The 24,271-nt window shown below is 35.3% G+C and overlaps 1 protein-coding gene across 6 annotated transcripts; it reads right to left on the bottom strand.

Moving 5' to 3' along the window:
- Window positions 1-1,427: 1,427 nt before the first annotated feature.
- On the bottom strand, window positions 1,428-6,692 carry LOC107900566 (zinc finger CCCH domain-containing protein 53). 6 transcript variants are annotated; one of them, XM_016826207.2, is made up of 10 exons: window positions 5,563-6,692; window positions 4,088-5,369; window positions 3,789-3,974; window positions 3,512-3,697; window positions 3,332-3,426; window positions 3,006-3,257; window positions 2,773-2,926; window positions 2,360-2,569; window positions 2,196-2,282; window positions 1,428-2,081 (listed from the first exon to the last, which is right to left on the bottom strand). In XM_016826207.2, the coding sequence occupies exons 2-9, from the start codon at window positions 5,113-5,115 to the stop codon at window positions 2,210-2,212; spliced, it is 2,184 nt and encodes a 727-aa protein (XP_016681696.1). In that variant the 5' UTR covers window positions 5,116-5,369; window positions 5,563-6,692; the 3' UTR covers window positions 1,428-2,081; window positions 2,196-2,209. The 6 variants fall into 6 exon arrangements, with proteins under 6 accessions (XP_016681696.1, XP_016681698.1, XP_040951909.1 ...); XM_016826209.2 differs by having other exon boundaries at window positions 3,518-3,697; XM_041095975.1 differs by having other exon boundaries at window positions 5,612-6,685.
- Window positions 6,693-24,271: the final 17,579 nt, after the last annotated feature.

Below are 24,271 nucleotides of genomic sequence, written 5' to 3'. Positions count from 1 at the left end.
TTATATATATCCCCTAGAGTGTAGCTCTTTTTGGACCCTATAAGTATTTAATTAAATCATGCTTATTGGCCACCTCCATGATCTGTATGTAGGTGAAAACCTAGTGCTTAAAGATGGCAAGTTTAGGTGATATTATTCATCCTTTAAATAAACAGACGTTGATGAAAATGGAGAATCAAATTTCATTGGTAAAAGATGCTATTTGTCCAGCTATCATGAGTAAAGACGATAAATAAATATAAAATCATTGCTTATGGCACCGAAACTGTCGAAATAGCAAGACTCCCCAGCCGCCACAAAATTGCATGATTTAGACAAGAGTCTGGAAATATGGTAACCTCTGATGATTTGACTATTGTCAAGATACGTAAGCAATTGTAACTCCTAAATAATTTTTGATCAAGTTGGAGAGAGGGACATTTGAATTTGATCATCTCTTGCGTTTGGTTAATGATTAGAGCATGAACAAGTCGCGGTAAATTTCCCGGAAACCAAACAAGTCCCTTGGAAAAAGTAGATTCCGCTTTTGCGGAAAGGGAGAAAATTGGCATAGAAAAAGTTCTTTTTTTTTCCCTCCTGACCTGACCCCTCTACGTGTCATGTTAAAAGAACATGACGGCTTGTACTTATCAGCTTTACCCCCCTATCCCTTTACCCTACCACTTGCTTGCCAGCTTGCCTCCTCTGTTGTTTGGCTTTCCTTCGCCATTGATTACATTTACAGACATCAAGGCAACAGTGAAAGTAGACAAAAGAAAAGACCCCTCCAAAAGGAGAAACTAAAGAAATCAAATGTTTTATCTGTGACAATGGCAGCACCCACAGTTTCACACACACAGCCCCAAAGATTCTCCAATGTACAGTGCACTTATATCATACGTGTGGCATCATCCTATGCTTTATAAGCAGTTAAGCTTAAGCTTAATCTCTTTCAGTTTTTCTATTTATATATTGTCTATTGGCATGCGGCAAGAGCCAAAATCTGAGTGATTGGGAGCTGATGGATTTTTTTAAAATATAAAAAGGAGAAAAGTAGCATCAGTGAGTGAGCCACATGGGCGGGGGTGGTGATGGAGAGGACCCAGTTACAGCCTGGCACTTACGTAAATTATTATTTACTAAATCTAAAACAACAATGAGTGGGCCCACTTCTGTTGTCAGGCTCAGCCACCCATGTGATTGTTTGTCTTTGTGGACCATCCTGTTTCTCCCCCTCAATGAATGTCATACCAGTGTCTAAAAATCTAAACTCTCAAAGCGTATACGACCCCACCTAATCAATAATATGCTTTTGCCAATTTGCTATAATGCATCATTGCATGTGCAAGTAAGATTCAAACAATCAGACAAATTCTTGTGCACTACTATCAATAAATAATAATAAACTTATAAAAACATACACATAATAGATTAGAATTTAGAGCTCCTTTTTGAAATTCTGATGCTTTTTACTAGTGAATTCTCTATCTCATAACAGTAGATCATGATCAAGGTACAACTTTGAACTGAGATGTATGATTCCCTCGATAGATGTCTTCCCCCTACAATACCATATATGCATGTTTTTACTATTTCTACCTCTTCGAGTGTTGTTTCCCTTCTTTTGAGTGCAGATGCTCTGTACAGAAGAGGATTTTGATTACACCCTAACAAACATGAACTAACAAGGCTAGGAAAAAAATTGAACAAACTAAATAAGGGGGGTTTTTTTTCCTTGTTTCTTCCAGGGAAACCATCACTGCTGGAAAAATAAGGGAAAGAAATTACAGTTCCAAGGGGAGTTACAACTACACATTGACTGTGTGATCCTTTTTTTTCTTTCTTCTTCTATGCTTTTACCTGTGGTCCAAACTACTGAAACAATAGATAACAATATTACAACAAAATAAAGGAATGGCTGACCCACTTCCTTCACTGCCTTTTATGTACGCATTTTGTATGGTAGTAAGTATAGTATTGACGATGATTACGAGTAACGGTTGAGTGGTGGTTCTGATTGTAGTGCGGTGGTGGTGGTGGCTCTCTATAGATATCTGATCTCCGATGTGAAATTTTGTGTTTGATTTATACCTTCAGTCTTCCTGTAATGTGAAGGCATGAGAATCTCATTAGAGAAACAAAACATTAACTCACCGTGCAAATAAAAGCAAAACAGAAATAATGCATTAAGAAAGAATCCTAAGCTATCCATTTACCTCAGCATAGAAAGCTAAATACCAACAGGGCAAGTCGGGCCGCCTGTGCCAGCATACATACCAATGGTACCATGTCCAGACGAGAACCTGCGTTGAGAAGCAATACTCATGTTACAAATACCGAGATTCCGCTTATAACCATATTACTGAGAAAAACAAAGTACCTGGGCATTTGACAGTTGAAAGAGTTTAAGGATGCAATCTCTAAAGCATTATTTGCAGGAAGTAGAGTTGAAGAGACCCAGTTATTGTTGACAGAAGAAGCCGAGACTGAAACATCCCTATCTGCTTCAGCATTGGAGAATGCAGACAAGAATTCCCCGGATGCTTTGGTAGGAGATGCGAAAGGATTATCAGGAAGGTTGTGCTCCAAACTGCAATTTGATACAATAGATACACAAGTCACAACAAATCAACAGACTATTCGATCACCCCCAGGCTTGAAATTAAACCATAAATATCATAGAAATGAACTAAATAGAAACCGAATGCAAATTTAAGCAACAATATCCTATTCACCAGCATTGATTTCGTCCTGATTTCAATCTGAAAGGACAAAGTTCCATTACGTATATACCTTTCTGGCAGATTAGCATCTTCACAATTAGGGCTCTCCTTGCTAGTACCATTTTCTTCAACACTGGCCGATTCTTTAGCAACAGCAGTAGTACTCGCTGCTTGCTTCTCGGAAGCAGTGGCAGATACAGCCAGCACAGGGTTAGAACAATTCTCTGTAATAAGAAAATGTCAAACCATTTTTTCCCAGTAAAGAATGCTAATTCATACAAACTTGGGAAAATGTGTAGCTACCTTGTGGAGCTTCTTGACTGTTGTGAAATTGAGTAAGTACAAGTGACTGGCTGAACGGGTTTGGTGAGTGGGTAGGTGATGGAATGGGACTTCCACTAGAAAGAGCCCTGTGATGGTGATGCTTCTTCACATTAAGGAGTTGCAGGCCCATCAACCTTCTATTTTGAAGCTCAAGGGCTTGCTGGAGATCAGCTTGCTCCTCCAACTTTCTCCTCCATAACAAGTCCTGGGTATTGTAAAACATCCTTGACCCTACAGTAGACACATATTGTTAACCTGGCATACATCACAAGCAAAATAAACGGTTCCTTGGCTTCTCTGCTTACCTAGCAGAAGGTCAAATGGATCTCTAGAATCAAGGCCAGTTGGAGTACCACAAGGGGAGAACTCTCCTCTTTCCACTTGCTGTTGCTGCTGTTTCCTGCGAGATAACACAGCAGGTTTAACAGATCTAGACCAAGTAAGCAGGGCATCCAAAATTAAGACTTTAAAGTGAGAGAGAATGCCTGTACTTGTCCGGAACTTTGCCTTTCTCTTTGTAAGGCTTCACCAGAACCCGCGCATCGCAAACAAAATGAGGATTCCCTTTAGCCAGGATGATCTTCACGGTCTCAGGATAAACAAAAGTGACAAATCCAAACATTCTCTTCTGTTGGTATGGTATCCTCACATCTTGAACCGGACCATATGTACTTCAAAGGTGAAACATAATAGTTTTTAGCATCAAAAGGTGAATTTAAAAAAACTGCAACAACATAGAAGTAGAGTGTTAAAACAAAAAACCTGAAGTAATTTGACACATCCTCCTCTCTGAAAGTGCTATCAGCTGGGAAAGTCAAGTAGATCTGTCTTGAAGCTGGGTTAACCATGCCTGCTTCACCGTTCATTGAAAACCCGTTTCTTTCAAGCCTGGAACGGTTAAACTTGTTCATATCGTCACCCATCATTAAAGCAGCAGCGGCTGCAGCCCTACAGTGTCAAACCAAAATGAAATCTTTCATCATTTCTACACACCAAATATTCAAGTGAAAACTAAATCTTTAACCACATAATAGATTGCACAAAGAGAAAGGACCATGTACCTCTGAGTATCATTTTGTTGCTGTTGAAGGAACGAATTCATGCCCTTTGGGGAGTAAGGAAAAGAAGCAGAACCCATGAGCTGTGAAGCAGCAGCCAACCTTTGTTGCTGAGCGGATTTAGATCTAAGTAACTTATGGCACTGGTCCATCTCAATCTTGTTAGGTGAACCCACCATGGTGGCACCATCTGCTCCTCCAATTACTGAACCAGACTCCCCAAGCCCACAATGGATAAATCTACAATTATTCCCATTTTTACAGTACCCCCTAGCAAAATACAAGCAGGGTCTCCACCCAAACCCTGAAGCCGGGTCCTCAGCTCCCACAATATCGCTCACAGAGCTGCTCCTCCTGTGAAAGGAGGTCCCCCAATAAGAGGGGAACCCCATGGCGTCAGTGCTGCCACAAGCAGCAGCAGTAGCTGAACTCGAGGACAAGTCAGCGGGTTGGGGGTAAAAGAAATCATGGTTCTTGGGGTTAAGCTGTGGTGAGCTTTCGTTGAGGAAAGCTAGTTGATCTTGAAGTTGAAACTCATCAACCATATCAGTAGCTCCTCCGTTTCCATAGAAGGGCAAAGAAGAAGGATTTAAAGACCCACTGCTTGGACTAATCAACTCATCAGGGTTTGGAAGTTCAGACAAAGGACTCCAAGAAGAAGTACCAGAAGAAGTAGAGAGGTTAGTAGGGATGGTGAGAGAAGATGGCAGATTGATTCCACCGTTGGGTAGGAGCCTGGAAGCAGCAGAGCTTTGCCTTTGAATATTAACAGGATTCGGGTTGTTGGCAAGGAAAGGAGAAGGAGATGATGGGGTTGAAGGTGTAGAAGGAGAGTTAGAAGGAAGACCAAGCTCTTTTTTGGCCTTGAGGATGACAGACTGAAGTGAAGCTTCAGGACCAAAGGCTAAACGAATCATCTCCTTCTCCCCATGGTCCTGAATCAGCAGTAGACCCATGATTTTGGAAGCGTTTTCTGGTTCAAGGTTTTGGATTCTTGAGAACACAATTCTGGTTGCTTCATAGCTATCCATAATAGAAAGCGCACACACCAACCCCCCAGCACTGTCCAAACAACGTTCACTTGCTCTATACCTTTTTTGCTCTTTTCTAGTATGATTTTGAGAGAGAGAGAGAGAGAGAGAGATAAGTGTTTAGAGAGTAAGGTCTTTTACAAGTAAAACATCTTTTCTCTCTATCAACCACAAGCTCTACCTACCAACTGGTGAGTTGTGACCAGTTAGCAGCATTGCAGTAGTCTCCCTTTCTTCCTTTCTCTTATTTATTCCTGCAAAAAAAGTTCTTTTTTATTTTAAAGAAAAAAGAGTATGAAGGAAACGTATATAGCACAGAGAAAATAATAAATGAGAAAAGAGAGGCGTCAAAAAGGAGTATTTCCGTCCCGTGTGAGAGATTTAAAAGGGAAGGCAAAAAAAGAAAAACATGGACATGGTTGTTGAATTTCTTTATAAAGCAAATACCAGCTAAAGTTGCAGTGCAGTGGCTCTAGGAGAAAAGATTAACATCAACCTTTGTGCTTTTTCTCCTCCCTTTTCCCTTAATTACCTCCTTTCCTTAATTAATACATATAGATTGGATTAGATTTGGAAAAAAAGGGAAAAACAGGTTTCGGCCTTGACCCCATAGATATGAGTCTGAGAGGAAGATTGTGAGTTTAATTATAGGGTTGTTCTGGTGGTTTCAAAAGGAGAAGAAGTATTTGTATGTAGTGATACTGTCTCTGCAGGGCTGCGTCAGTGTCTCTGAATTAGCGCTTGCTGGTTTCGATGTTAATAAAAATCTAGAAGTGGCCAAAAGATAAAAGCAGTGGCTTCTTTCATTCAAGGCAGTGCGCTGTGGACTGTGCGGAGCAGTAGCGTCAATTGCTTCGCTGTTGCTGCTGTGTTGTTGGGTTCTGGAGCCTACAGTACTGGACTGGGCAGTCAAAGGTAATGGCTTTGGTTTGGAGCGCTCTCTCTCTCTCTCTCTCCGGATAATAAACAATTCTTTCTCTCTGTTATAATTAATTATTATTAATTTAATAATAATAAAAGACAGCGAATGGTAACTGGTAAGTGACAGTGAAAGAGAGCGTGAAAGCCAAGTTCAAAGAGGTCGGTATCCCTCACTTGGAACCATCATTCAAGTCCCTCCTCAGCTTACCTTCTATATGAGGTTGAGGACAAGTTGTGGCACTTGCTTTTATCCGAGATAAAATTTAGGTTGGAATGAAAAAATCTTATTACTAGTAGGAAGGAAAATCCTTATTGAAGTCGTCGTTAAATTAATGAAGGTACATTATATAATGTTTCAAGATTCCCACTATGTTTTGCTTCTAATTGAATGTCATTCTCAACAATTTTTTGGTGGTTAAGAGTTGATTCTTAGCTGAAACCTATTAGATAAGTAATCGTATAACTAGAAGCAGTTAAGCTATTGAAGTTGGTTAGAGTTGATTAGCTGGCTTCTGTTGAGTCTCTGTTTTATCTGTTTTATCTTCTGTGTATAAATATTCACAAACCTTGTATTGTTGATGGAATGAATGTAAAGATTGTTACTTATTGAGTTTTTATCATAGTATCAGAGTAAAAAAATTTCAGAGTTGCGTCAACAATTGAGTCATTCGTTGGTTCTACTGATACATCAATTGGGAAATCGTTCAATCCGTTTGCATTTGCCACCCAAAAAGTGGTTATGCTTGTGGATGATGGCAACTTCTTAGCATGGAAACAACACGTGTTGCTTGTGCTTAAGACTCATCGATTACTTCCATTTGTTGAGAGGACGATTACCGTACCGCCACGGTTGATTAGTGGCGAGGACGGTACTCCTGTTGAAAATTTGGCATATGCTCACTATGAACAACAGGATTCGGCATTGTCAGCATGGCTTTTGTCCGTTGTAAGCTTGTCATTCAACAATAAGCTGATTGGCAGTTCTTCATCATCGTTTGAATTATGGGATGCTCGGACGAGAATTCTTAGCACTTAATCTACTACCAAAGCCATGAGGTATCGTTATCTTCTTCATCATTTTAAGAAAAATGATTTGTCTATCTCGACACATTTGGCCAAGACTAAACATTTTTGTGATTCTTTGGCTAGATGTAGACACCATGTGTCTTTGAAGGAGCAGCAACCAACCATACTCAATGGCCTTCCCTTTGAATTTGATCATGTCATGTCGATTATTATGATGAGTTAAGTACCTTTTGATCTACATGACATTACAAGTGCCTTACTTGATGCTAAAGCCCGATAACAATTTCATTTGTCTAATGTCTCGCTCTCAGCCAATCTTGTAGAGGCTAATAAGGTTGATTCCTATACGCTTTTGACATATTCTGGATAGTCTTCGTCTTAGTCGTCTCGATCTCGTCAGATAGTTGGGTCCTTTCGTGGTCGTGGACAAGGTCGATTTGGTGGTGGATCACGACCACAATGTCAGATCTGTGGTAAAATTGGTCATATTGCCTGTCGTTATTACTACAGGTATGACGCTACCTCAGATGACGACACAGATGCCAACTCAAATCTAAGTGTTGGGCGTTTGAGCTATTCGGTCAATAGGTCTATTTCTAATGTGGGTCGCAAGTCTAATTTTGAGTACATGTGCTATACTCATCCTAATGAGTCCAATTGTACATGGGTTGGGTCTCATTCGCCTAATTCTAATTGTTGGGCTGGATCTCATCTGCCTCATTCTAATTCTGGTGGCCTTAATTTTGTCTCCTGTCATTCAAATTTTTGGTGCCCTAGCCTCTCTTTGCATCGTTCTAATTGTGGCTTCTCTAGTCTCTCTTAGGCTGTTGGTTCTAATAGACCTATGTATGTGCCGACTGCTACACCATCTGTAGTGAGTGATTCTACCTAGTATCATCTATTGCTTAAAGATCTTCTTTATGTTCTTGCTATACATAAAAATCTTCTGTCGGTGTCAACATTTTCGAAAGATACTCATGTCTTTTTTGAATTTTATCTAGATCGATGTTTTGTCAAAGACATTCAGACTCATCGAGTGGTGCTTCAAGGCATTGAGAAAGATGGATTGTATCAGTTTTTCCCTAACATCACTTTTGCAAGTGCGTTGTCTGTTGCTCATACTATTAAGGCTCCGTGTGTAGTTGATGAACAATCATCTATTTTGTCCTCTATACGATTCTTCATGATTGTAATATTCATATTCCTCGTAATAGAACCTATTCTTTATGTGATGCATGTGCTCTTGGTAAGAGTCATAAGTAGCCTTTTTCGTCCATCACTACTGTTTATTCTGCTCCTTTAGAACCTGTGGTAGCTGACTTGTGGGGACTAACCCCATGCTATTTTTTGGGCATCAATATTATGTGTCATTTATAGATGCCTATTCAAGGTATGTTTGGATTTATTTTCTTCAGAAGAAGTTCGATAGTTTGCAGGCGTTTTTAGCGTTCAAGACACGAGCTGAATTGCAATTGGGAGTTTCACTCAAGCAACTTCAGACTGATGATGGTGGGGAGTTTTATAGCTTCAATCTATATCTTAAGTAGTTTGGTATAGCTCATCGTTTATCCTGTCCTTAAACATTCGAACAAAATGGGCTAATGGAATGTCGACATCGGTAAATTGTGGAAACTAGTTTAGTATAGTTGGCACAAGCTTCATTGCCACTTTCATTCTGGGTGGATGCATTTTATTCGACAATATATCTTATCAACAAGCTGCCAACAAAGGTGTTAAATGGGGTCTCTCCGGTTAAGAAGCTCTTTAGTCAACGACTAGATTATCAGTAACCAGAGTACTTGGTTGTCTCTGTTAGCCATTGTTGAGACTATATAATTGGCACAAATTTCAGTTACGATCTACGTCGTGAACCTTTTTTAGGCTACGCTCCTAATTACAAAGGATATAAGGGTCTAGATCAGACTAGACGTATCTATGTCTCTAGGCATGTGCGATTTGATTAAAGTTGTTTCCCTTATACCAAGGTTACTACTTTTCCATTCTCTACATTAGTGAGTGTTTCGAGCTCCGAAACTACGTTGCCAATTTTTCTTCCTTTGGCTAGTAATATTTAACCTCTGTATTGCAAACACTCCTCAGTAAGCAACAGGCTCCACTACCGTTTAGAATGGGTCAGGTATTCCTTCTTCTTTAGATAATACAAATGAATTGTCTGTAGCAGGAACTCAAAAGGGTCTTGAGAAGTCTTCGTCTGCTATGCAACACATGACTATTACTACTAATGCTCATCCCATGGTGACGCGAAGTAAAGTTGGCACATACAAGCCAAAGATGTATATTATGGTTATCAACTCCATGCCACCTATTGATATCTATAAGGCCATGGCCATTCCTTCATGGCAAGCTACAATACAAGATGAATTACAAACTTTGGTCCGGAATAATATATGAGAGTTGGTGTCAGAACCACTAGATTGGTTATTTGTAGGCTGCAAATGGCTGTTCAAAGTTAAGAAAAACCTAGATGGCAGTGTTGCTTGCGATAAAGTTTGACTTGTTGCACAAGAGTTTTCATAAACTCCAAAGTTGGATTATCGTGAAATATTCAGTCCAATTGTGAATGCCAACATGATTCGAACAATATTGGCTTTAGCGGTGTCGTGCAAATAGACGTTGCGTCAGGTGGATGTCAATAATACGTTTTTGAATGGTGAATTAGTTGAGTACATTTATATGAAAAAACCATCAAGATTTGAGATATGTAGAAGTGATGGGGTTCCTTTGGCTTGCCAATTAAACAAGGCTCCAGGTGCCTAGTTTGAGAAGTTTCGAGGGTTTCTTATCCAAAGTTTACAATTTCAGACTTCAAAGGTTGATTCATCTTTATTTTTTAAACATACTTCATCTGGTAATGTGTTCATTCTTTTGTATGTGGATGAAATAATTGTAACAAGAGATTTTTGTTCTGAGCTTGATGATGTCATTCAAGGTCTTGATCGATAGTTTGCCTTAAAATATCTGGAAAAGCTAAATTACTTCATTGATCTTGAGGTGGTACGTTATGAAGATTGTCTACATGTGTCACAACAAAAGTATGCGCGTGAATTACTTGAGCATGCTCACATGACAAATGTCAAACCTGTGAGTACCCTTATGGTCAACTCTCCAACTCTCACCTCTCTGATTGGTTCTCTTCCAAGTGGAACTTTGTTCTAAAAGGTTGTTGGTAGCTTGTAGTATTTGTGTTTGACTCATCTTGATATATCATTTGTTGTCAACAAAGTCAGTCAGTACATGCAGTCACCACATGATACTCACTGGACAACAGTAAAAAGAATTTTTAATATGTTCAAGGTATAATTGATTATAGATTGGTGTTTCAACCATCAAATGTCAGACTTATTGGTTTTTCTGATGTTGATTAGGCAAGTTCACTTGAAGATCGCAAGTCCACTTCTGATTTCTATTTGTATCTTGGAGGAAATATCATTGGCTAGTCCTCAAAAAAATAAAGTGTTGTCTCTCATTCAACTTTAGAGCTAAATATCAGAGTTTAGCAAATGTCACTTCAGAATTGACTTGGTATTGTATGCTACTAGATGAGATTGGAGTCCAAGTTAAAGGTGTGCCAATAATCTGGTGTGATAATTCCTATGCAGTTTCCATGGCTGCAAATCCAGTGTTACATGCTCGAGTTAAACATGTTGAGCTTAATATGTATTTCATTAGAGAGAAGGTGCTCAATGGTCAATTGTAAGTAAATCACGTTCCAGGGTGTGATCAAGTTGCAGATGTTTTGACTAAACCATTAACTATTGGAGCTTTCATTCGTTACAAGGATTGTATGGATGTTGTTTCTACAAGTTCTTTTAAAAAAAAATCTCTAAAGGGAGAATATTATATAAGTAACTGTATAACTAGAAGTAGTTAAGCTGTTGAAGTTGGTTAAAGTTGGTTAGCTGGCTTCTGTTGAGTTTCTATTTTAGCTTGTGTATAAATATTCACAGACCTTCTATTGATGATGGAATTAATGTAAAGATTCTTACTTACTAAGTTTCTATCAAGTAGAGTCTTAGCTAAAACATGTACATTAAATGCTTTTTAATAAATTGGCCCTCAAAAAAATGAGGAATGAGATTTTAGGAATATTAAGCTGGGCGATTGATCCAAAATACACAAGAAAAATAGGTAGAAATCTTCAAAGGATTGTACTTCCTCAACACTTCTTATCTCCTAGCTTCTTGAGGTCAATCTTGTTCTTCGGTATGGAATAGCCTCCTTAAAGGCCTTCTGTAACACCCCTAACCCAAATTTGTCGCCGGAACAGGGTTACGGAGCATTACTAGAGTTCACAAGTTAATTATCAGACAATTCATTTTATGTAGCATTCATATTTGAAACCAATCAAAATTAAAACATTAATGAGCAAACGTTGGCCAATTTAACTTATACATGCCATTCAATGCATTATTCCCCTAACATGCACAAACTCAACATTCAAGTTATTTCAATAATTTCCATGTATCAATAATATATATACAATGATTGATGAGCTCATCAATACCATGATTTCCATTCCCTTGTTATTTTTCCATATTTATCCCGTTGAATTTCTCAGAATTTTGATGGATTTTCAGAGGTACACTTTTGTGTACAAATCCGGGTCCGTCAATTCATATTTATATGCGCACATTTCCATTTCAGAGAGCACACTCCCGCGAACCTCATCCTTACAGTGGGATTACCAGTCCAGGCTAAATCCCCTGTAATATAAACTCATAGAGTATTGTCGGGATTACTAGTCTAGGCTAAATCCCCTGCAACGACAATTACTCTAATGAGCTTGGATCTGAATTACCAGTCCAGGCTAAATTCAGACCCTAATTCGGATTACCCGTTCGGGCTAAATCCATTTTCCACATATTCTTCGGAAGGGCTAGATCAGAATAGGATCACCCGTCCGGGCTAGATCCTTTTTACCGTCAATTCCTTTTCAAAGATCCATCGAATTTTCCTTCCATTCAACCGAGATTTCTTCCCCTTTTTTATCAAATATATCAATGTTTCATCAATTTTCATACAATTAACATTCAAAGCATATTTTCATCAATAAAAAATATTTCAAGCATTTAAGAATATAATTCAAGTTACACGAACTTACCGAGCTAAATTGCAGAAATATCAAAATTCAGGGACATTTTGGTAATTTTTCATTTTTCTCGAATTTCCACCCAATCTTGATCTAAATTAATATTTCATTCAATTTATAATAAAACAATTCATTTCATGCAATTTGGTCATTTTTGATATTTTTACAAAATTACCCTTAAAATTTTACTCTTATTCAATTTAGTCCCCGAATCTAAAACATGTAAATTAGCTATTTTAAAATAAACTCCTATTAGCTGTATATTCACATATATTTTTCCTCCTCCACTCCATTCCACATCCTTGATATATACATAATACCACTATTTACTTGTTTACTCATAACAAGCTGTTCACTTGAGTCATAGTCACTAAATTAATTATATCTTAAGCTACAGAACTACGAATTGAGATCCGTAAATTTTTCTAAAACTAAACTCACATATCTTCTTACCATAAAATTTTCAAAATTTTTGGTTTAGCAAATAAGTATAGTTTATTTTTTAAAGTTTCCCCTGTTTCACTTTTTGACAGTTCCAACCCCTCTACACTAAAAATTAATTATCTCTTTTTACATAATTCGGATGATGTTCCCGTTTGTTTATATTGAAAATAGACTCATTAATTATTATAAAAATATAAATTTAAGCCTCTAATTATTTTTATTCATTTTTTTATGATTTTTCAAAGTTAGAACAGGGAAACCCAAATTCATTCTGACCTTGTCTCACAAAATTTATTATATCTCATGATTTACAATTCCATTACTTACACCGTTTCTTCTATGATAAACTAGACTCAATAATATTTAATTCCATATTTTTTTCATCCTCTATTTAAATTTCTAAGATTTTTTGCAAATTTTCAAAGTCAGATTACTGCTGCTGTCTCAAAACTGTTTTAATGTAAAATGTTGATAACTAAATTTATAACACTTTCCTTTCCTTTCTCTATAATATTTCCCATCACTTTCTCTTATTTTCCTTCACTAATATATCAAGAACATAAGACTTTATTTAAGAAAACTCTACTATAACATTAATTTCCTACTTTTTCAATAATATCAAACTCAAAAATATATTGAAATCTTGATGTTCTTACCTTGCTCTATTGATTTCAATCTTTAACTTGATTTCCTCTCTCCTCCAGGCTTTATTTCTTGAATATAACTTGATATTCTAGATCCCCATAGTCTCCTTATCAATTTTCTCTCTTGGTGGCTATGGAAATTTCTTTGATTTCTAAGTGAAAATGGTGAATTTTGGGTGGGAGGACCAAATTGTAAAGAAAGCAAAACTTTCTTTCTTCTCTTCTCTTCTAACGTGAAATGCATGGAAAAATGGTGGAATGGATGATTCTTCATCTTCCTTTTCTTATATATACTAAATAAAATACTAATAAAATAATAAAATATCATTTAAAATCAAATTAAAATATTAATAAACTAATATTTATTTAATTAAGTGATCTAAAATATCACCAACATCATCATTGCCTTCTAGATTTCTCTCTCTCTTCTAATTGACCATTTGCCCTTTATAATCTTTAAAATTCCATTCTTGAGTCATCACTTAATTTGGTAAAATTACGATTTAGTCCCTCAATATTCTTCACCTTTTCAATTTGGTCCTAATTCATCCATTTGCCTTAGTTTCTAGATTATTCCACCCTTAAATATTTGCACTATTGATCCTTCAATTTTTTCATATTTACACTTTAACCCCTTAAATCTTGAGTATTTACTCATAGACAACAAAACTTTTCTCACTTTTACAATTTAGTCCTTTCTTGAATTAATATATAATATACCATAATATACTTCCCAATGTTGACATAACTCAAAATTTCCCCTTTTGTCACTTTATTTCCTTATTTTTACTATATCGATGATACTATCTTACTTTTTTACTCTAGTAATTTTCAGGGTATTACACCTTCAATTCATTTTTAAGGGATTACAATGGAATATTTGAATGGTATGGTGAGGGCATACTAATTTGTGATGACAAGTGGGTTCCTTTATCCTCGGACTTCATGATCATTACTGTTGGAGCTTTTATTCGTTACAAGGATTGTATGGATGTTGTTTCTACAAGTTCTTTTTGTAAAAAAAATCTCTGAAGGGAGAATATTAGATAAGTAACTGTATAACTGGAAGTAGTTAAGCTGTTGAAGTTGGTTAAAGTTGGTTAGCTGGCTTCTGTTGAGTTTCTATGTTAGCTGCTGTGTATAAATATTCACAAACCTTCTATTGATGATGAAATGAATGTAAAGATTCTTACTTACTGAGTTTCTATCAAGCTGATTCTTAGCTGAAACGTGTACATTAAATGCTTTTTAATAAATTGGCCCTCCAAAAAAAGAAATGAGGAATGAGATTTTAGGAATATTAAGCTTGGCGATTGATCCAAAACACAAAAGAAAAATGGGTAGAAATCTTTAAAGGATTGTACTTCTCCACCATTTCTTCTTTCCTAGCTTCTCGAGGTTAATCTTGTTTTTCGGTATGGAATAGCCTCCTCGAAGGCCTTCAATTCGTTTTCGAGGGATTACAATGAAATGTTTGAATGGTATGGTGAGGGCATACTAATTTGTGATGACAAGTGGGTTCCTTCATCCCAAGACTTTTTTGATCGTATCTTTTTAGTCTATCGATTTAGGACACTTGTCAAACATCTCATGCTAAGTGAACGGTCTTGGAATTTTGAGTTGATTCTTTTTTTTTCTCAACAAACGATATGTTAGGCCATCTTAATTATCTATATCTATTTTCACCCATAACAGAATCAATTCATTTAACATCATTCGTCCAAATGTTCTTATAATACAAAGCTGGGTTACTACCATATCATCTCTTTTGATGGCACCTTTTCAACAAGCATGAGTTGACAATTAATTTGATCTAGTATGGATTAGTCAAGCATTTGAACGCTTGACACCAATACCAAAATTTAGCCCTTTTTAGGAAAGCTTGTCACAACATTATTGCATCCAAAGAAAACCTTATAAGGTGACATCGCTTTCAAACTTCTTGTTGTTTTGTTATAGTGTTGATGGTAAATCCTTGGAACATATAATCTATTTTTGTTTAGTTTCCCAAGTAATTTGACGAGTTCCAACCTTCCAGTACTTTTCTCTTATGGATTTTAGATATTTTGGCAATGAGTGAAATAAGATTCAAAAACTTTTTCCAGACTTCATGCTTTTCCCAAGCCTTAGTTTAATGGCTTAAAATTTTTGAGAGATATGTAAAACCCTGAAACAGTTGGGTTTTTAAAAGGCAAGAGATATGAATTAGTCAACATTTAAAACAAGGCTTTCATCGAATTCCATTACTATATTGAATTGAGCATGTCTTCCTCTTCCTCGAGCCTTAGTGTTCTTCAAACTATCACTTGGTCTCCCCCCTCCCGAGAACATGTCAATAAAAATAACTATGATGTCACCTACCATATCAAACTCAACATTGCAGAAATAGTCACTCAAATTAATGAAAGGTCATCGTTTATGGAATCAACCCACATGTGCATTCCTTGAATTCATTTGTGGCTGAAAATCTAGCAATTAGACTTCACCCCTTGTCAAATGGCATGATTGACAAATGTTATCATTAAGTCAAATTGCTTTTGTGTTAATAAAATGATTTCAAGGAATTTTCAATGTACTTGGAAAGTTGCTACGATGATTTCTTATATTTTGGCCTTTGTGTCTAATGTTCACTAGCTTTAGCCATGTTATTAGATTAGGGCATTAAGTTTTCAACTAAGTAGCTAAAACATTGTTAAAGATTCATGGTTGAATGAATAAGTTAATTGCATTCATCCTACTTTTAGAACATTTCTATAATCTCTTTTCCTTTTACTGAAATTGACATGATTTGAACAAAAACTCAACTTTAAAGTAGCATAATGACAGGAAATATAAAGAAGAAGATTATATATAGGCTTTCTCCAAAACGAAGTATTCCATCGCTTGAGTAATCTAATGTTTCATAGCCAATGTTGTCATACCTAGTCCTCTTAGGGACCCGAATTTAAAAAAAATTCGGCAGCCAATTGGATGGAAAAGGGAATTTGATGACTCAAATAAGATATTAAGAAAAATTGAATAGTTGGTTGAGAGATGATTAAATTTCAATTATGGTTTAGTTAGATTGGAATCGACTAATTCCATAGTGGGAGACATAATAGTTAGGATTGAATGGTGACAAAGGTTTGTGGAGACCGTACCGATGGTATATATATATGTGTGGTTGGGAATGGAGTGCCTCTCAATTCTACTTCTCAAATCTTTCTCTCTAAGCATCATTTTCTTCGATTGCCCTGAAGAAGAAGAGGATGTAGCTGGAGGAAGTTTTGCATGTTACAATTATCGTGCAGATTTGAGTTTGGAAGTAAGAAGAGTGGGAATTGGTAAGTTCCTTATGTAACAGCCTGATTTCAGTGGTGACAGAACAGTGATTTTGGGACCAAAAATTTCTGTTGCATCAACTCATAAATATTATTTTTAGAATATTTATTCTGTCATTAGAGTCATATTAAAATTTGGTTAAAAAATATTGACGTTTAGATAGCTAATTAAAGAAAAAAGACTAAATTATAAAAGGTGCAAAACTTGTTAATTAATGCATTTAGTGACCAAATGGCTTAATTATTAATTCAAGAAGGATTTATGTGGTAAATAGGCCTTAATTAATGTGGTGGGATGGCATTATGTAGTAAAATTATAAGTAAAACATGTTTTAATGGAAAACTTGTAATTTAAATGAAATCAAAACAAAATTAAGTAAAGAATAAGTATTCTTCTTCATTTTATTCTTCCATAGCCGAAATTCATAGTTGCTTAAGCTAGGAGAATCGGCCAAATAAAATCTCTTGCATATCAAGATCTAGTTGATACTCATGGAAAATGAAAAATTATGGAATAGTCTATGAACTTCTACAACTACTAAAATTTAGTCCAGGTAAGTTCGTACAGATTATAATTTAACATCTTTATGGAACATTTGATAAGAATATGTAATGTGATAATTATATTTGATTATAAATGTTGTATGTTATTTGACAAAAATTGTTGAAATTCTATGCTTGGACCAGATTGAACGCAGGATAGAGTATAGTCGAAATATGGTGTGTTATAGGGGATTGGAGTGGAGATGGTTATAGAGAGAGATATTTATGTTTCCCGAGTAAATTGAGGTTCAACATTTGTTGCAAACTCTCATGTTATACTCACTGTTTTGGTGTGTTTCGGTTGGACTAGCTCTTATGAGCATTGGTGTGTTCGATTGGACTAGCTCTTATGAGCATTGGTGTGTTTCGGATGGATTAGCTCTTATGAGCATCTGGTGTGTTTCGGTTTAATTATCGATGAACTCTTATCTGTAAGTCATTCATCGAGTTAAAAATCTTGGTAAGGTATCTTGTTTAGTGATTTTGATGGATTTGCCATATATTTGAATATTAAATTGAACTTTTATGATTTACGATTGAGATTGTGACTGGCAGGGAACATCCATGGTTGTATTGTTATTATTTGATTTGTTGTACTTACTTCGGTAAGATTTATCGTTTTAATACATCGAACTTACTAAGCTTCATTGAGCTTACTTGTGTTATTTATTATTCTTGTAGATACTAAGAAGGTTGAATGATCGGATCGGCACTCAAGTCACACTATCCATAAAATTCGGTAGTTTTTTTTGGAATATTCATTTCGGATTATACGGCATGTAATAGGCTTTTATGATATTACTAATGTTTTGGTTATGTAAATTGTTAAGTATGATCATATGTGAAAATTGATAACTTACATGATATCTAAGAATGAGGTAAGATGTTTTAATGCAAAATATATATGGTATGCGTTAATGTGATATTATGGTTGAGGTGCTTTATGATAGGCACATTGGTTAGGTGTTAGAATCTTGTGAATTGATAAGTTGTGGTTGATGATTGTATTTTGATGTATAATTTGTATATACTTGTGGTATCAGTGATGATACATTGGTCAGACACTTAGGATGGTTGATTTAGCTTGTTTTTTGCTTGATTAATGTCACTTTGAATAGGTCTTTTGGTTGATGTATAATTTGTATATATTTTGTGGGATTCACCATTGGCGGACTCTTCTTTGAAATCAATACATGAGTATGTGTTAGTGAACAACATATTGGACTGACCCACTGTGAGTATGTTTCTTGGATTATTATGTAATATTCACAAGATTACTTATAGTGATAACTATGTATATGATCCTCAGACTTGAGATCATCATTGTCCTAACATCGTGAGTCATATATTTTGATGCAGTCAAATGTCTATCGTAATAGGTTGTATAATAAAGACTGATGTTGGATATACCACAATCCATGTTGTGCGATATGATTGATCAAGATAGGATTTATCTCTCCTACATAATGGTAGTAATATCTTGGGCCACGTGATGAAGTTAAACTAGAAATGCATAAACATGATCAAATAAGTTGATATGAGATATCACACTTATTTGTTTATCATAGTCTACTTAGGATATCAAGAAATATGATATTGGGTTATACAAGTTTGACTGTTACATGACTTATGTCCAATGTAGATGTAAAAGATAAGATGATATAATACATGAAAAATTTATCACAGAAAGGTTAGGTCGAACCAGGATCTCTTTTAACTTAGGTAGCAATGATGCATTGTTAGATGTCATTCATTGCTTGTAACATTAGAAATGTTCTAGTATTACTACTAACGTTACAAGAGCCTACAGGGTTACCCCTGTGGTTAAAGCCAATAGACTTTAAGCAAAATACAATGGGTGTATATCATCCTATATACATCAATGGTGGACAATACCGCTTGGTGGGTAGTACTGCATAGAGATAATATTGCCTGGCAGACAATATCATCAGGCGGACAATATCGCCAGTCGGATAGGGTTCGCAACTACTTTCCCAAAGTTAATATTTATGAAAGTTAATATTCTTTTGGAAATAATATAAAATTTTAATACCTTCCATAATTTTCTCTAGAAGTAAAATGGAATTATTCTATTTTATTATAGGTGATAAATAAAAGGAATAAGATCTCTGATGATGTAAGGAAGGAAGAAAGAAAAATTAAAAAGGTCTAACAACCAAATTTGAATTCTCTCTGAAAAGGTTCGTAGAGTTTTGCTATTTGTGCTTGACTGGGTGGTCTAAGTAGAGGTCGAGACGATTTTGTTGTGGCTTGGAATCAACATTATGAAGGAAATCAGATCTTAAAGTATATTTTTTTACTCATTTTCAATCCGATTTGTTCTTCATACATGGATCATTGGCTGATGATTGTCGAAATATTTCTTTAGCTACGCCACGGGATTTACCGATGATCAAACAATGGTATCAAAGTCACTTGTATGATACAAATTCGAGATTAAATTTATTGGTTGATGCGATTGTATGAGATACATGTTGTTTTATCTGATTTACTTGATATGTTTTATGTATATATTATACATGTAATTTGTTTTATAAACCTGTATGTAATCTATTTAAACATATGTGATTACCTATTCCTTTCAATCACTGATTAAGTGTTAATAATTGATTTTGATGCCTATTGGATCTAATATATTATTTGTTAATTGTTAACAAATCTGTCTTGGGTACTAGGGTTTTTGTTATTCTAAGTTAATAGCTAACTTGTTGGTAACATTTGAAAAAGGAACAAAAGTTGCTTGAGTAAGAAGACTAATAGATCAAAAGTTTGAAAATATTTTTTGATGTAAATTTACAATTGGTGATATTTTTTTCCCACAGAGATCTGAATGCATTTTCTAACATTTCACCAAGGTTTGCCATTGACTGACCACTAGCACTACCGCCCATTATATAGGCAATGGGAACCCCGCAAAGGGCTTCGCCCATTAAGCCCTTTATGTAGGTGAAATTAATTGTAGGGACAATTTTGTAATTCACATTAACAATCAATTAAATAAATAAATATCATATATTATTTGCTATGATTGATATGTACAATGTTTGAAATGCATGATTTATGTACAGTGTTTGAAATGCATGATTATAACCTGATAACCCATTTAATTTATAATTTACAAAGATTGTAATTTTATAAATATGATCTGCATGTCGTGTCTTTCTATAATTCTCTTGTATGTTCTCTTCTCATCCTACTCCCTCGTATGTAAAACGAGTTTTCATAATTATAAATTGTACAACTTGCTATGGTCTAGAGAAGATGAAGGTTGGGCTACTTATAGTAAGAAAGAAGCTTGTGAAATGACTCACACCCTTAGGATTCTTTTTGGTTCTCACATTGGCTTAGGATGGAACACCTTAGTTTTATAGGCTATAACTATTGCATTTATTTATCGCTTTATATTATTCATGTTAGTGATACAATGGATGATATGTTAGCGTGTATGTTATAGTATATTGATACAATCAACTTTAATAAACAAATAAATAAAATAGATTAAAATTGAACATTAATGGTGAGATGAATTTTATTTAAAACCCTCAATAAAATATTAAGTTAAGATTGTCTTCCAATATGTACCCTCGTTAAAGCCTTGACCAATACAACATGGGTTTTGCTAAAGCGAAGTAATTGTTTCTATCTTGGTTAAACGCAAAGAATAAGCAAGTGATATTCACTGATTATAATATTGGTTAATAACTTAACTAGGTTACTCTAATAGGATTAGAAACCGAGAGGCAAGAAATTTGGATGATAATGAGATGATTGGAACAAGAGTTGTTCACTAAATAATGAGTTACACATGATGTAATTAGAAAGTGTTGCTTAAATAAATAGTCATAATCTCAGTAAAGCCAAAGCTGACTTAAGAAGAGGTGAAATATGGATCTTTTCCTATTAGAAAAAAATTAAAGAAAGGATTTTCTGAAATTAATATATGAAGGTTATTAATTTGGAATAAAATTGTGAGAGTATCATTTAATTTAAGTCATTTTAATGTTTATAATAAACTTGGTAAATTTACTCATAAGCATATTTTATTATTGTAGATTTATTATGGCAAACAACACAAAATCTTTATCATTACGATCTGTCCTTGAGAAAGACAAGTTGAACGGCTTAAACTTCCTTGACTGGTTCTGTAACTTAAGGATTGTCCTCAAATAAGAACGAAAATTATGTCATTGAAGAACCCGTTTCTAATGAACTAGCAAGTAATACCTCTAGAGCTGACAGTGATGCCTATAAGAAGCATCTTGATGACATGTTAGACATAGAATGTCTAATGCTTGCCACCGTAACTCTTGAGCTTCAAAAGCAACATAAGGATATGGTTTTCTAATATATGATCCAACACTTCAAAGAATTATATGATGGGCGAGCACGTCAAGAGAGGTACAAAACCTCTAAAGCTCTGTTTCGATACAAAATGGTGGAGGGAACTCATGTGGGAAATCAAGTTCTCAAGATGATAGGCTATATTGAAAGCCTCGAAAAAATAGGATTCCCTTTAGTTGCAGAATTGACCACCAATGTCATCCTGCAATCGTTGCCAGATAGTTTTAGCCAATTTTTCCTTAATTTTAACATAATAAAATTAATAAGACTTCGCCACAGTTACTTAACATGTTGTGAAATGCTGAAAGTAACATGAAAAGAGCTGGACCTAAGCCAATTTTGATGGTTCGTATGAACAAGGGTAAGGGAAAGCTTAATGCTAAGGCAAAACTTAAGGACAATGGTAAGGCCAAACCCAACAAAGGAAATACTGAATTGAAACCTAAACGAGGAATTGCTAAGGAAGGAAAATGTTTCCATTGTGGTAAGACCAGACATTGGAAGAGGAACTGCCTTACCTATCTTAAAGAGGTTAAGAAGGCAAAGGAAAACGGAGCTTCCACTTCAGGTATTTATGTTATTGATGTTAATTTATCAACATTTATTTATTGGGTATTAGATATTGATTGTGGTTCTCATATTTGTACCTCTGTACAGGGACTTTAAAGGAGTAGGAATCTAGGTAAAGGCAATGTGGACTTACGAGTTGGACATGGAGCAAGAGTTGTTGCATTACCTGTAGGAAAATTTATTTTATCCTTGCCTAGTGGACTTGATTTATGTTTGGAGGATTGTTTTTTTATGCCTAGTTTGACTAGAAACATTATTTTAATTTCTTGTTTAGAAAAAATTGGTTTTGAGATAATTATTAAGAATAATTGTTGTTCATTTTATCTTGATAATGTTTTCTATTGTTCGACACAATTAATAAATGGCCTCTACATTTTAGATTAAGATATGCTCATTTATAACATAAATACAAAATATCAAGAATAAATGACTCTAATCAAACTTATCTTTAGCATTGTCGCTTGGGCCATATAAATGAGAAATGCATATCAAACCTCCATAAAGATGGATTTTTGGATTCTTTTGTTTTCGAAAAATTTGATATATATATATGAGTCTTGTTTGTTGGGAAAAATGACTAAAGCCCCTTTTAATAGTAAAATTGAGTGAGCTAGTGATTTGTTAGGCTTAATACATAGTGATTTGTTAGGCTAGGGGAGGTTTTCAATACTTCATTACTTTCACTGATGGCTTCAGTAGATATAAGTATATTTATCTTATGCCCTATAAATTTGAGGCCCTTAAAAATTTTAAGGAATTTAAAAATGAAGTACAAAGCCAACAAGGCAAAAGTATTAAGGTACTTCGACCAGATCGAGGAGGAGCATACTTAAGCTTAAAGTTTGATGAACTTTTAAAGGAATGTGGGATTGTCTCACAACATACACCTTCTAGTATTCCACAATGGAATGGAGTTTCTGAGAGGAGAAATCAAACACTGTTGGACATGGTTCGATCAATGATAAGTCATATTGATCTTCCTATTTCTTTTTGGGGACATGCACTTGAGACAACTGCCTTCACACTAAATTGTGTTCCATCTAAATCGATTCAAAAGACACCATATGAGATGTGGATTGGGAAGCATCCTAGTATGTCTTTTATAAATATTTAGGGTTGTGAAGCTTATGTTAAATGTTAGACGTTTACAAAGGTCGAACCTAAATCTCAAAACTGTATCTTTGTGGGATATCATAAGGAAACTAAAGGATATTATTTCTTCAATCCTACTAAGAACAAAGTGTTTGTTGCTCAGACATGAGTCTTTCTTGAGAGAGAATTTGTCTTTAGAAAAGGAAGTGGTAGAAAAATTGAACTCGGAGAAATTTGAGAACAACAACAAGTTCAACAAGTTGTTGTGGAACAATGAAATATTCTAGAAACATAAATACCGAGAAGATTTTTAAGAGAAGACCATGTACTTAAGAGATATGGTTTCTCATTACAGCACATGGTGATATTCCAATTATGGATCAATATGAGTATAGGACTTATCAAGAAGTGGTGGCGAGCTCAAATTCTGAGAAATGGCTTGAGGCCATGAGGTCTAAGATGGATTCCATGTTAGAAAACCAGGTATGGATCTTGGTTGACCAACCTGAAGCAGTTAAACCCATAAGGTACAAGTGGGTTTTGAAAAACAAAATCGACACGGATGGTAATGTACAAACATAAAAAGGACGATTAGTAACTAAAGGTTTTCAACAAGTCCATGATGTCGACTATGAAAAAACATTCATTCTTGTTGTTATGTTTAAATCCATCCGAATCTTACTTGCAATAACTGCATTTCATGATTATGTAATCTGGCAGATGGACGTCAAAATAACTTTCCTTAATAGGAAACTAGAAGAGGATGTGTACATGACACAACCTAAATGTAACACCCCTAACCCATATCCGTCACTGGAACAGGGTTACAGAGCATTACCGGAGTTTACAGAAAATACAGTTAATTCATGTTATTTACTATTCATATCCAAATTCTAACCTATTCAATCATAATGTCCCTTATATGGGCCCTCGAGACTCAATTTATGCATTAGAAACAAGTCGGGACTAGATCAGGAAGTCAAAGAATTTTTCGAGAAATTTCAAAAATTGTCTTAGGTGTAAGGGACGCATGCCCCTGTGGCCAGGCGATGTGGGAATTCAATGTGAGGCACACGGCCGTATCCCAGCTTGTGTCCATTCTCGTTTAACTCTCTGACTTGGGT

Source organism: Gossypium hirsutum, chromosome D06 (assembly GCF_007990345.1).
Source record: "Gossypium hirsutum isolate 1008001.06 chromosome D06, Gossypium_hirsutum_v2.1, whole genome shotgun sequence".
NCBI classification, from domain to species: Eukaryota; Viridiplantae; Streptophyta; class Magnoliopsida; order Malvales; family Malvaceae; genus Gossypium; species Gossypium hirsutum.
Note: the sequence above shows the minus strand (reverse complement) of the source record. Positions and strands in the feature narration are given on the sequence as shown.

Coding starts and splice junctions, on each gene's coding strand:
- LOC107900566 (XM_016826208.2), bottom strand. CDS start 5,115: ATGGATAGCTATGAAGCAACCAGAATTGTGTTCTCAAGAATCCAAAAC. Junction 3,258..3,331: donor TCCATTTGACCTTCTGCTAG/GTAAGCAGAGAA, acceptor TGTCTACTGTAG/GGTCAAGGATGTTTTACAAT. Junction 2,570..2,772: donor GATGCTAATCTGCCAGAAAG/GTATATACGTAA, acceptor ATCAAATTGCAG/TTTGGAGCACAACCTTCCTG.